The 12,963-nt window shown below is 50.2% G+C and overlaps 1 protein-coding gene across 1 annotated transcript in view; it reads right to left on the reverse strand.

Moving 5' to 3' along the window:
- Nucleotides 1-489: 489 nt before the first annotated feature.
- TIMP2 (TIMP metallopeptidase inhibitor 2) overlaps nt 490-12,963 on the reverse strand; it is a 73,187-nt gene continuing 60,713 nt past the window's right edge. The window contains exons 4-5 of the mRNA XM_034943018.4: nt 5,038-5,162; nt 490-3,380 (exon numbers count right to left, since the gene is read on the reverse strand). Coding sequence (XP_034798909.2) covers nt 3,183-3,380; nt 5,038-5,162 — 323 coding nt within the window. The 3' untranslated portion in view covers nt 490-3,182. The remainder of the gene's footprint in view (nt 3,381-5,037; nt 5,163-12,963) is intronic.

The raw sequence follows: 12,963 nt of genomic DNA on the forward strand, positions 1-12,963 counted from the left end.
TGCCCCGTCTCTGCCACCGCATCACACTTTTCTTTTCTTTTCTTTTCTTTTTTTGAGACAGGGTCTCTCTCTCTTGCCCAGGCTGGAATGCAGTGGTGCAATTATAGCTCACTGCAACCTCTGCCTCCGAGGTTCAAGTAATCCTCCTATCTCAGCCTTTTGAGTAGCTGGGACCACAGGCACATGCCACCACGCCTATTTTTTGCAGAGACAGGGTTTTGCGAAGTTGGCCAGGCTAGTCTGAAACTCCTGGGCACAAACAATCCACCCGCCTTGGCCTCCCAAAGTGCTGGGATGACAGGCGTGAGCCACCACACCTGGTCTGCATCCCATATTTGACTCAGAGCTCACTGGCCTTGTTTCTCTGGAGGACATAGGGCGCGCCCTCCCGCCGGACAGGAGAGGCTCCTTGCAGAGGCTGATTCCCATTCTTGAGCTAGGAAGTGGCCGTTCTGAACATCGGATACAGCCACACGGAGAGAGCCCACGTTCTCTTTGATAATACTGTTTATTGTCCACGGACCGAGCGATTGCTCAAGAATGATACAAAGCATCAGAGACATGCGCAGTCTGCTTGTCAACTTTCAACAACTCTTGTGTGTTCCCAGCACCGGAAGGTCTCAGACTTCATATTCCAGCATAAACACAGTGCTCCCCTCCCCCAAAAATCCAAACGGAAACAAAATCAACAGAGCTTTAAATTACGGCAGCAAGTCCAATATTTCTTAATACTTATCAAGCAAAGATTTGAAAATAACTACAACGTAAACTTTATTTTAAATATTTTGAGTTGCTTGCAGGATGAAAATAGAAGAGAGCTGTGCTTAGAACATAACATATAAATTAAACAATGCCAAATGGAGAGCCTTCTTAAACTATATATATATTGCCACTATTTACTGTGAAGGTATTTGAGCTGCTTCCTCTGTCAGCTGCCACCCGGCTCTTCTTAACCTGTTTTGTTTTCTGCTCAGCACGGTTAAAAGACCAACGTGTGTGGATCAAATATAAAGGCCACACCTTTCAGACCGAACCTACTCAAAGATCCTTTACTTTGCAATAATTTGAACTGGAGAACCAAAGACGGGAGACGAATGAAAGCAAAGATGCTCAAAGAACCAAAGGAAAGACCTGAAGGAATCCACCTGCATAGGCCACGCGTTCCACTCTGGGTCAAATGCTTCCACGATGCAGAAACCTTTTTTTAAAAAAGTGCAAGTCTAACACCTACCAAGGGTAATAAAAAACACAGCACAGGAATGATTACAGCTGATGTCAAAAACAAACCAAAACATTAAAAAAACAATCAGCAGAAACAGGAGTAAATGTTACATATGATATCACCATACAGGAAGCGAACAGGGATGGGGTGTTATATGGGTTGGAGGGGTCTGGTGGAGTTGTATATACTGAAATCACATGGACTGGTCCATTATGACATCTCACCAACTTTAGGTCACTGTACAGCATGAAAACGCCCGTGGGGCAGGGGCCGATTCCTGGATACCCTCCCAGTCTGCCCTAGAAAGGGAAGTCATCAAGATCTTTGCTGACCAGGTCCCGGTGGGCATGGGGGCTGCATGCCACTTGGGGGTCAGGAGTCTTAACAGGTGCTTTGGGGTTGCCGCTGAATAGAACAGGCTAAGGTGGCTTTGGAAGCATTGTGCAAGACCACTCCCAGGCCGCCAAGCTTCGGTTTCGTTGCGTGTGTATGTTTACATAATGTGCCTGTATATCGTCAGTTTATCTTTACAACACAGGTGGGAGGAAACAAGAGATTCTCCTTATCATTACCGAGAAAGTTCTTCCTATCCTAACCCCCATATCACTGGCTTCAGGAAACCACACTGAGGGAACACATAGGTTCCCTAGTTCCCTAGGAAGTTTCTTAGCTAGGTAATCTTTGTCATTTAAGAAATACAAGCAGAAGTTGGTATATCTGCAACTCAGGTTCACCTATCATCTGATAATTCACCTTTAGAAAAATAAGATGTCTCTTAAAACAGGCCATAGTGTCCTGGAGGCTGAGAAAGAAGTGAGTGTGTCACCAAAGCCACCTACCTCCAAAATCCTTCCCTTCCTAGGCTGGACTTCTTACTATGCTTAGCTGGCGTCACATGCAGAAAGCCCCGTGCAGAACGATGGCTGTCAGTCTTTGAGGGAGGGAACACTAAGCCTGGGAGGGCACAGCAAGACCCAGCTTTTTCTGTCCTCAGGATGTGCAGATGGGGAGCCCAGCCGGGCCCTGCACACAAGCCCGGATAAAGCAAAGCTGTACAACTCAATCCAGGTGCCTGATGCCAGAACGGGCAAGAAGCAATGGCAACCCCAGCAGCTCGGGAAGGGACCTTGGGGGCAGCCACCGGCCCCGGACAGCAGCCTCAGGACAGGACCTCACCGACTCCTCCTGCAAGCTGGGGAGCATGTGGGCGGGGGGGGTGGGGGGGTGGGTGGGTGCAGACCAAAAAGACTCAGCTGAGGCTGGAACGCAGCTCAGCTGGGGTTTCTCGCTCCCATTTCTACAAGGCTCAGAGGGCTCCCACTGGAATTCTGAGGATTAATAGGATTGATGGGGCTCCTTCAAGAACTAGCCACTGGTTCCAGGCTGCCCTTGGATGTGGGGGGAGTCAGGTGCTGGGAGCTCATGGTGGGCACCGGGGCGATGGGGGCACTTGCCAGGGGCAGGGAGTGCTATACTAGGGCCAGAGGCGTGGAAGCTGCAGAAAACAAGGGCCATGTCCCTCTCAAGATGAAAGGGACCTGGTAGGCCTGCTACACAGTCTTGCAACGACCCTCAAAAGTTTCTGCAAAATGTACATTTCCAGGCCCTGCCCTAACCCAGATGGGAGATCCCTAAGTGCTGCCTGCTCGGCATCTGTGACGGTGCCAAGGCAGGGACTGGGAGGGAAGCCGCGTGTCCCAGCCCTGCCTGCACCCAAGGATCGAAGCCCCAGACACATAGTGCCTGGCAGAGGGAGGATGGGATGAGGACCTTGGACCCACGTCTCCCTCCAGACCCACAACCATGTCTAAAAGGAGAAGGGGGGAGCAGAATCATTAATTTGGACCCATGGGATGAGTGTTTTATTCATGCTGTTTCCAGGAAGGGATGTCAGAGCTGGACCAGTCGAAACCCTTGGAGGCTTTTTTTGCAGTTGGCCACAGGGGCGTTGGAGGCCTGCTTATGGGTCCTCGATGTCGAGAAACTCCTGCTTGGGGGGCGCCACGCCGCGGTACCACGCACAGGAGCCGTCACTTCTCTTGATGCAGGCGAAGAACTTGGCCTGGTGCCCGTTGATGTTCTTCTCTGTGACCCAGTCCATCCAGAGGCACTCGTCCGGGGAGGAGATGTAGCACGGGATCATGGGGCAGCGCGTGATCTGGGGAGGGGCACACGGAGGGGGACGGAGTCAGGGACCCAGGAAGGGGTGGGCAGAGGCTGCTCTGGGGGCATGTCCAGAACCCGGCAATGTGCCTACCTGTCGTGTGCAGGGATGGCAGCCTCTCCCGAGACCCACGGTTCCTGCAGGGGCAGGCAGCTGGCCTGCGAGGGGGTCTAACCTGCAGGGAAGCTGTGCCCCGCCCACCGCTGCCCCCCCTCCTACTGCAGGTGTGCTTCCCTTTGGGCCATCTTCTACCTTCCTGAGCATGACAGAATGGCCTCAGCTTGGCCCTGCCCTCTGGGGGACACAGCAACAATAAAAGGGCCTGGGTTTCCTGGAGACAGATTCCAGCCCAGTGTTGCTCGCAAGCCGAACCCCGAGGTCATCGGCAACTAGCAATTTGGCCAAGGAACCCTAGGCTACAAGAGGATGACCGCCTTCACCACCGTGGAAAGAAAAAGGAAAAACTTGCTTTTGATTTCATGCTGGGCACAGAGGAGTTTCGCTTAACATACGTGTGGCTGGAGACTATGAGTTCAGAATTCCTGTTTTGAACATGCGGAGAAGGGGCTGGCGGCCATCAGGAGGGAGGGCAGCCCCAGGCAGCTCCCCAGGGAAGGCCAATCCCCACAGCCTCACCAGAGTCTCCTGGTCCCAGACTTACTGGGAGTGACCCAGGGTGGGAGGTGCCCAGCACTCAGCCATGCTTCCTGCAGGGAGGGTGGGGATAGGGTGCTAGGAGCCCACAGGGTAGGAGCCAGCCTGGGAGCCCTGGAGGCGGTCATCTCACCTTCCACAGCCACATCTAGGCGCTGCACTGCTCCAGCTGTGCCTGGCACAACCTCCGGGCTCATTTTAAGAGGAGCAGGTGTTCAGGTGTTCTCAACACACAGACCCCACATAGACACCAACCCAGGTGTGAAAATGTCGGGAATGTTGGAAACAGCGTAAGGCCTGCAGTGCCTTCTCATAAGCCACACAGGCGTTTGCACTTGCACATTTGTAGAAAATTCTCCATGGGACCATATTCTCTCTCCCCATACAGCTCCTTTTTCTGGAAGCTACAGGTAACAGAGCTGAATTCATGCTCTTACTCTCAAATCTCCTAGCCTTCCAGACATCTCCCTCTTTTTTTGGGGGGACAGAGTCTCACTCTGTCAACCCAGGCTGGGGTGCAGTGGTGTGATCTCAACTCACTGCAACCTCCACCTCCCACATTCAAGCAATTCTTAAGCCTCATCCTCCCAAGTTGCTGGGATCACAGGCGTGCGCCACCTCACCCGGCTAATTTTTGTATTTTTGTAGAGACAGGGTTTCGCCATGTTGGTGAGGCTGATTTCCAACTCCCGACCTCAAGTGACCCGCCTATCTCGGCCTCCCAAAGTGCTGGGATTACAGGCGTGAGGCGCAGCGCCCGGCCTCCAGACATCCCTTGTCAGAGATGTGCCTCAGGGCTCTCCAGGGACCAGGGGTCAAAGGCTCTGTCCCCAGCCAGACAGCCTTACTCTTGGGATGACTCTACCTTCCCAGAGCCTGGTCTTAGATCAGGAGCCGGGGATTAACAGGCCCTGGAAAGCCAGGGATCAAAATCCCTGCTGTCCATCTGGAGACAGTGGGAGGAGGCGATGCTCCAGCAGAGGCAGGACCTGCTTACCTTGCACTCGCAGCCCATCTGGTACCTGTGGTTCAGGCTCTTCTTCTGGGTGGTGCTCAGGGTGTCCCAGGGCACGATGAAGTCACAGAGGGTGATGTGCATCTTGCCGTCCCCCTCGGCCTTTCCTGCGGAGAGACGGGGATCACCGAGCTCAGGGAGAGGGACAAGTCCTCCTCCTGCCCAGCTCCTCCACCCGGCGCAGGGGCGCTGGGATTTCGTTGCAACAATCCTGTGCTCTGTCTATTCTGAGTTAAAACACAGTGGGTGGCCAGGCACGGTGGCTCACTCCTGTAATCCCAGCACTTTGGGAGGCTGAGGCGGGTGGATCTCTTGAGGCCAGGAGTTCAAGACCAGCCTGGCCAACGTGATGAAACCCCCTCTCTACTAAAATACAAAAAATTAGCCGGGTGTGGTGGCACACGCCTGTAATCCCAGCTACTTGGGAGGCTGAGGCAGGAGAATCGCTCTTGAATCCCAGAGGCAGAAGTTGCAGTGAGCCGAGATCGCGCCACTGAACTCCAGCCTGGGTGACACAGCAAGACTCCGTCTCAAAAAAATAAAAAGTGGAAAAAAAAAGAAAGCCATAATGCATGTTCACTGACAGAAACTTAAACATAGGAAACAAAGAAAAAACTTCCTGGCCAGGGGCGGTGGCTCATGCCTGTAATCCCAGCACTTTGGGAGGCCGCGGCAGGTGGATCACGAGGTCAGGAGATCGAGACCATCCTGGCTAACACGGTGAAACCCCCGTCTCTACTAAAAATACAAAAAATTAGCCAGGCGTGCTGGCGGGCACCTGTAGTCCCAGCTACTGGGGAGGCTGAGGTAGGAGAATGGCGTGAACCCGGGAGGCGGAGGTTGCAGTGAGCCGAGTTGGTGCCACTGCACTCCAGCCTGGGCCTGGGCGACAGAGCGAGACTCCGTCTAAAAAAAAAAAAAGAAAAGAAAAAAATTCCCTACTTTCATTACCCACAGCTAATATTTTGATGTATTTCCTTCCAATATTCCACTATTGATTTTGAGACAGTCTTGCTCTGTCGCTCAGGCCAGAGTGCAATGGTATGATCATAGCTCACTGCAGCCTTGACCTCCCAAGCTCAAGCGATCCTCCCGTCTCAGTCTCCTGAATAGCTGGGACTATAGGTGTGAACCACTACACCCTGCTAATTTTTTATTTTTATTTTTGTAGAAACAGGGTCTTGCTATGTTACTCAGGCTGGTCTTAAACTTCTGCGCTCAAGCAATACCCCCACTTTGGCCTCCCAAAGTGTTAGGATTATAGGCATGAGCCACCACACCTGGCCCCAATATTCTTTTAAATTAAATTTTATTCTAAAAAAAGGATAGAGACGATGTTTCACCATGTTGCCCAGGCTGGTCTTGAACTGAGCTCAAGTGATCCTCCCACCTTGACTTCCCAAAGTGCTGGGATTACAGGTGTGAGCCACCGCGCCCGGCCAATATTCTCTTCTATGTGCATCTTCACACATAAAACGTCATGCAGTATGTAGATTACATTGTTTCCTGTTTTGTTTTTCACAAAATATTAATTCACAGGTGCTTCTCCCATTTGAGTTTAAACTTATAATTCTGCATTTTTCCATTATGAAGAGCCAAAGCATGGAATTTTTGAAAATTAGGAATCTGCTCTGAATTCCCTTCATCAGGCGTGATGAGCTGTGGCTTCTTTCTGTACTTCCGGCTCCTGACTCAGCTGCCTCCTTCCTTTGCTGAAGATACTACATTGGCAATAGCCTTGGCGTTTTCCAAGCAGGAGGAAAAGAACAAAGCAGTGTGTTCCAGTGGCTGACAGAACCTAATGACAGCTATGGAAGTCATTTAAAAACTCATCCCTCAGGCCAGGTGCGATGGCTCATGCCTTAGCACTTTGGGAGGCTGAGGTGGGCGGATCACTTGAGGTCAGGAGTTCGAGACCAGCCTGGCCAACATGGCGAAACCCCCGTCTCTACTAAAAATACAAAAAGAAATAGCCAGGCGTGGTGATGCATGCCTGTAATCCCAGCTACTCAGGAGACTGAGGCAGGAGGATCGCTTGAACCCGGGAGGTGGAGGTTGCAGTGAGCCGAGATTGCAAACTGCACTCCAGCCTGGGCGACAGAGACAGACTCCATCTCAAAAAAGAAAATAAATAAAAAATAAATAAAATAAAAACTAATCTTTCAGGCAGGGCATGGTGGCTCACGGCTGTAATCCCAGTACTTTGGGAGGCTGAGGTAGGGACATCACTCGAGGTCAGGCGTTTGCAACCAGTCTGGCCAACATGGTGAAACCCCGTCTCTACTACACATACAAAAATTAGCTGGGCATGGTCGTGGGTACCTGCAATCCCAGCTACTCGGGAGGCTGAGGCAGGAGAATCACTTGAACCCAGTGGGCAGAGGTTACAGCGAGAAGAGGTCATGCCACTACATTCCAGCCTCAGTGACAAGAGCAAAACTCCATCTCAAATAAAAACATAAAATAAAAAAATACAAAAAATTAGCCGGGTGTGGTGGCGGGTGCCTGTAGTCCCAGCTACTCAGGAGGCTGAGGCAGGAGAATCACTTGAACCCAGGAGGTGGAGGTTGCAGTGAGTCAAGATCAAGCCACTGCACTCCAGCCTGGGTGACAGAGTAAGACTCTGTCTTCAAAACAAAACAAAAACAAAAACAAAAAAAACCTCATCCCTCCTGCTACAACAGCCCCTTGTGAAGAGACACAAGTGTCAGTGATGAGCACCCACGCCTGGCAGAGACTGATGGGCAATTCCTTGAGAAGCAGACAGAGCCTCAGGCTGTGCCCTAAGCATTTTTGTTTGACAAAGTTTCAGCGCATCTGACTTAATGCTCTCAGGCACAGCACCAGCCTCAGAGGATCCACTAATAGAAACACAGCCCAGCGAAGGACTAATGCAGCTCACCGACTGCACCCCGTGCCATGGAAATGTGGATGGCTTGCCTGGGGCTCCAAGCAGACACGAGTGGCCTCCATTGTCCTGGGCACGGGGCACTCATTGTGCCAGCTGCCTGGGTTTGAATTCTTATGCTCACACTTCCTGTTCTAGCTGTTCCTTTATCTTCGGGTCCTTTTCTCCGTTTAGACTTATGTGACATTCCAGGTGAGGAACAGGATGAGAAAGCAGAATTACTCCTGTAACATTTATTCCAAATCCTATAACTTCATAAGGTAAATGTTTGGGTGGCCTTAAACAATTCAAAATTAGCTGGGCATGGTGGCTCACACCTGTAATCCCAGCACTTTAGGAGGCCAGGGTGGGCAGATCACTTGAGGTCAGGAGTTCGAGACCAACCTGGCCAACACGGTGAAACCCCGTCTCTACTAAAAATATAAAAATTAGCTGGGGGTGGTGGTGCATGCCTGTAATCCCAGCTACTCCGGAGGCTGAGGCAGGAGAATCGCTTGAACCCGGGAGGTGGAAGTTACAATGAGCCAAGATCGCGCCATTGCACTCCAGCCTGGGCAACAGAGCAAGACTCCGTCTCAAAAAAAAAAAAAAAATCAAAATTAGATATATAACTTTCCCCGCTAGACCTATAGCTATTTTCTGTGAGTTCAGAATAGATCAGGAAGGAGCAAAACAGACAGATGGAAAGGAACCCATTCCTGTATCCTGGTTGATTCTGGCATTTGGCGCCCATACAGGTATACCGCAGCCCCTTCCCTGTCCAGCCTGGGCACCTGCCACTACAGACAGGCTGAAGCTCTATCCTGGCTTCCCAGCTTCTATGGTGATTTCCACTGTATGTATCACTTGACCAGCATTAACTCCCACTTTCTATTAGATTTGCCTTTCTTCTGCATCTCGCTCCTTAATCAGAGAGTAAGTATAGAGAGTAAGGGCTGTGTCTTAACCCTTTTGTTTCCACAGTTCCCTGCACATAGTAATTGCTCAATAAGTTTACTGATGAGACACACCTGTGCTTGTTCTAATGATGTGCTTCACATTCTGCCTTTTCCTGCCATCTTCTCTTTTGGCCTTTTACCACCAATTCTGGCTTCCTCAGGAAGTAAGCAATGGCAGGAAGAAGAGATGAAGTGAAAATTGTATTTTTTCTTTTTTTTTTTTTGGAGACGGAGTCTTGCTCTGTCACCCAGGCTGGAGTGCAGTGGTGCCATCTCGACTCACTGGAACCTCCGCCTCCCAGGTTCAAGCATTCTCCTGCCTTAGCCTCCCAAAAAATTGGGATTACAGGTATGCGCCACCACCCATGGCTAATCTTTGTATTTTTTAGTAGATACACGGTTTCACCATGTTGGCTGGGCTGGTCTTGAACTCCTGACTTCAAGTGATCCACTGCGCCCAGCCAAAAAATTGTATCTTTTCAATGGTCCTAGTTATTGGGCTAACATGCACGTGGCTGTCATGTATAAATGTGAAGAGAGGACCCCTCTGGTCTGATTAAGACTTGGTTGGGTGTACACACCATGAGCATCTGCAGCGACGTTCTACTTATGTCTGTCTCCGAGAAAAGCGAGGCATGAGTCTGGGTTACAGAAAACCAGGAATTAAAATTTGTAACAAAGGGTTGTATGTTTATTTTTCCTTTTGGAGAAGAGGAATGTAGAAGAAAATTACAGGGCCAATTCTGTATGAGTCTCCTGGTGCCCGACTCGACACGTGAGGCTGAGTCATCAGCCCAGGAGGAGGTGGCCTGCTCAGGCCATGCGGTCACTCACTGGCCACAGCCAGCCAGAGCTGAGTGGTTCACTGTGCCCTGTGATTTCTGGTTAGCCCCTGGATAAAGGGTCTATCCTGACTCGAGGCAAACTGGATCTAGGTTCCTGCCTCGGGAAATAAATGCCAGATTCAATGTGGAGTCATCTGACCAAGGCTGGGAAAGAAGTCAGATGAGAGAGGTTCCTCTCGCCATGAGGTGAGTCAGCCACGGTGGCCATCAACAGCCCCACCCCTGCTCCCCCTCCCAGGGAGAGCAGGATGAAGTAATGCAGCCTCATTGGTGGAGAAGATACGCAGCCAGCTGGCCACTGGGCAGGTCTCACAATCTTTGTTGATTTTTAGAAACAGGAAGTCCATGTGCAGATTTGTTACATGGGTATATTGTGTGTCCCTGAGGTTTGGAATATGAACGGATCCATCGTCCAGGTAGTGGGCATAGCGCCCAATAGGTAGAATTTTTTCAGCCCTTACCCTGCTTCCTCCCTCCCACCTCCTTGTATTCCCCAGGGTCTCTTGTTCACATTTTTATGACCATGTGTACCCAATGTTTAGCTCCCACTTTTAAGTGAGAACATGTGGTATTTGGTTTTCTGTTTTTGCATTAGTTCCCTTAGGATAATGGTTTCCAGCTGCACTCGTGTAGCTGCAAAGGACATGATTTCCTTCCTTTTCACGGCTGCGTAGTATTCCGTAGTATATATACACCACATTTCTTTATCCAAGTCACCATTGATGAGCACTTGGGTTGATTCTGTGTCTTTGCAATTGCAGATAGTGCGGTAATGAACATACGGGCGCAGTGCCATTGAACGATTTATTTTCCTTTGGGTATACACCCGGCAGTGGGATTGCTGGGTCAAATGCTAGTTGCTTTCTCAGTTCTTTGAGAAATCTACAAAGTGTGCCCCCCAGTGGGTGAACTCATTTACATTCCCACCAACAGCGCATAAGCGTTCCTAAGCGTTCCCTTTCCTCCATAGCCTTGCCAACATTGGTTTATTTTTATTTTTTATTTTTTATTTTTGGGTGGGGGGACAGTCTTGCTCTGTCGCCCAGGCTAGAGTGCAGTGGCACAATCTTGGCTCACTGCAACTTCTGCCTCCCAGGTTCAAGTGATTCTCCTGCCCCAGCCTCCCAAGTAGCTGGGACTGCAGGCGCCCGCCACCATGCCTGGCTAATTTTTTGTATTTTTAGTAGAGACGGGATTTCACTGTGTTAGCCAGGATGGTCTCAATCTCCTGACCTCATGATCCACTCGCCTCAGCCTCCCAAAGTGCTGGGATCACAGGCGTCAGCCACTGCGCTGGGCTGTTTTTAACTTCTTAACTAAAGCTCTTCAAAATCTTTCAATGTCAGCTTTCTACCGAGGATCCCGCCACAGGTCCAGGGAGCAATGCCCTTTCAGCAGAGCCTTCACACTCATTCTGCTACAGGCTACCGTAGCCCTCCTTAGACCTTCAGTATGACTCTGTATCGACTCACCAGCTTTTCATGCAGTGCTGTGCTGCGTGTATGGGTCACTGTCATCTCCAATGTAAGGCATAAAATTATCAGCTACCCTTGAGTGAGGCCTGACTAAGACAACCAGCATCTCTGTGATCATCATTTCTGGTCTCCTACTCCCACTTTCATCCTCTCAACAACCCCTCGTGGGGCAGATACTACTGTCATCATCCCCCATGTACGGATCAGCATGGGAGGCACAGACAGGTAAAGTTACTTGGCCAAGGACATTAACGAGTCAGGTGTCAGAGCACACATTCAAACTCGAGCAGGTGTTTTCAGAGCCTTCACTCGGGCATCTCATTGTATTTCTTCACATCTTTTCATGACACTTAGTCGTTATCTTTTTTTCTTCTAAAACAGAGACAGGGTCCCGCCCTGCCACCTGGGCTAGAGTGCAGTGGTGCAGTCCTAGCTCACTGCAGCCTCAAATGCCTGAGCTCAAGAGATCTTCCTGCCTCAGCCTCCCAAGTAGCTAGGACTACAGGTGCACATGACCACACCCAGCTCATCTCTTCCTTCCTGCCTTCCTTCCTTCTTCTTCCCTCCCTCCTTTCTTCCCTGCCTCTCTCCCTCTCTCCCTGACTCCCTTCACTCCCTCCCTCCTTCCCTTCCTCCCTTCTTCCATGCCTCCCTCCCACTTCCTCCCTCCCTCCCTTCCTTCCTTCCTCCCTTCCTGTTTTGTAGAGATAGGGTCTTGCTATATCGTCCAGGCTGATCTTGAACTCCTAACCTGAAGCCATCCTCCTGCCTCAGCCTCCCAAAATGCTAGGATTACAGGTGTGAGCCACTATGGTCAGCCCATTTCCTTATTTTCTTTATGCAAGAAACTGTTCGCACTTGGCACCTTTAGTTCTGTGTCCTCATCAAAACCTCATGCCTCCTCCTTGAGATACTAAGTAGTATCTGAGTTAAAAAGTTAATGGAAATGTTAACAATTTGAAAACATATATAGAATTCAACTTAGAAGAGTATTACATATTTTGGAAACTTTAAAATGTATGCACATAAAAAGAAATAAAATCTACCAGCCGGGTGCAGTGGCTCAAGCCTGTAATCTCAGCACTTTGGGAAGCCAAGGCAGGCGGATCACCTGAGGTCAGGAGTTCAACACCAGCCTGACCAACATGATGAAACCCCGTCTCTACTAAAAAAATACAAAAATTAGCTGGGCGTGGTGGTGCATGCCTGTAACCTCAGCTACTCAGGAGGCTGAGGCAGGAAAATCGCTTGAACCTGGGGGGCGGAAGTTGCAGTGAGCCAAGATCGCGCCACTGCACTCCAGCCTGGGCTTTGTTGCCTCCGTCTCATAAATAAATAAAATAAAATAAAATCTGACCCATGCTACAACATGGATGAACTTGAGGACATTATGCTAAGTGCAACGCTTCAGCTATGGAAGGAGGTATGACTCTACCTGTACGAGGTGCCTAGAATGGGCAAATTCATGGAGACGAAGTAGAAAGGTGGTTGTCAGGGGCTGGGCAAACAGAGGAACAGGGAATTATTGGTTAATGGGGACAGAGTTTCAGTTTGGGATGATGAAAAACTTCTAGAAATAGATAGTGATAGTTACACAACATTGTGAATGTACTTAATGCCGTCCAGGTGCGGTGGCTCACACCTGTAATCCCAGCACTTTGGAGAGGCCGAGGTGGGCGGATCACCTGAGGTCAGGAGTTCGAGACCAGCCTGGCCAACACAGAGAAATCCCGTCTCTACTA

Source organism: Pan paniscus, chromosome 19 (assembly GCF_029289425.2).
Source record: "Pan paniscus chromosome 19, NHGRI_mPanPan1-v2.0_pri, whole genome shotgun sequence".
Classification (NCBI taxonomy): Eukaryota; Metazoa; Chordata; class Mammalia; order Primates; family Hominidae; genus Pan; species Pan paniscus.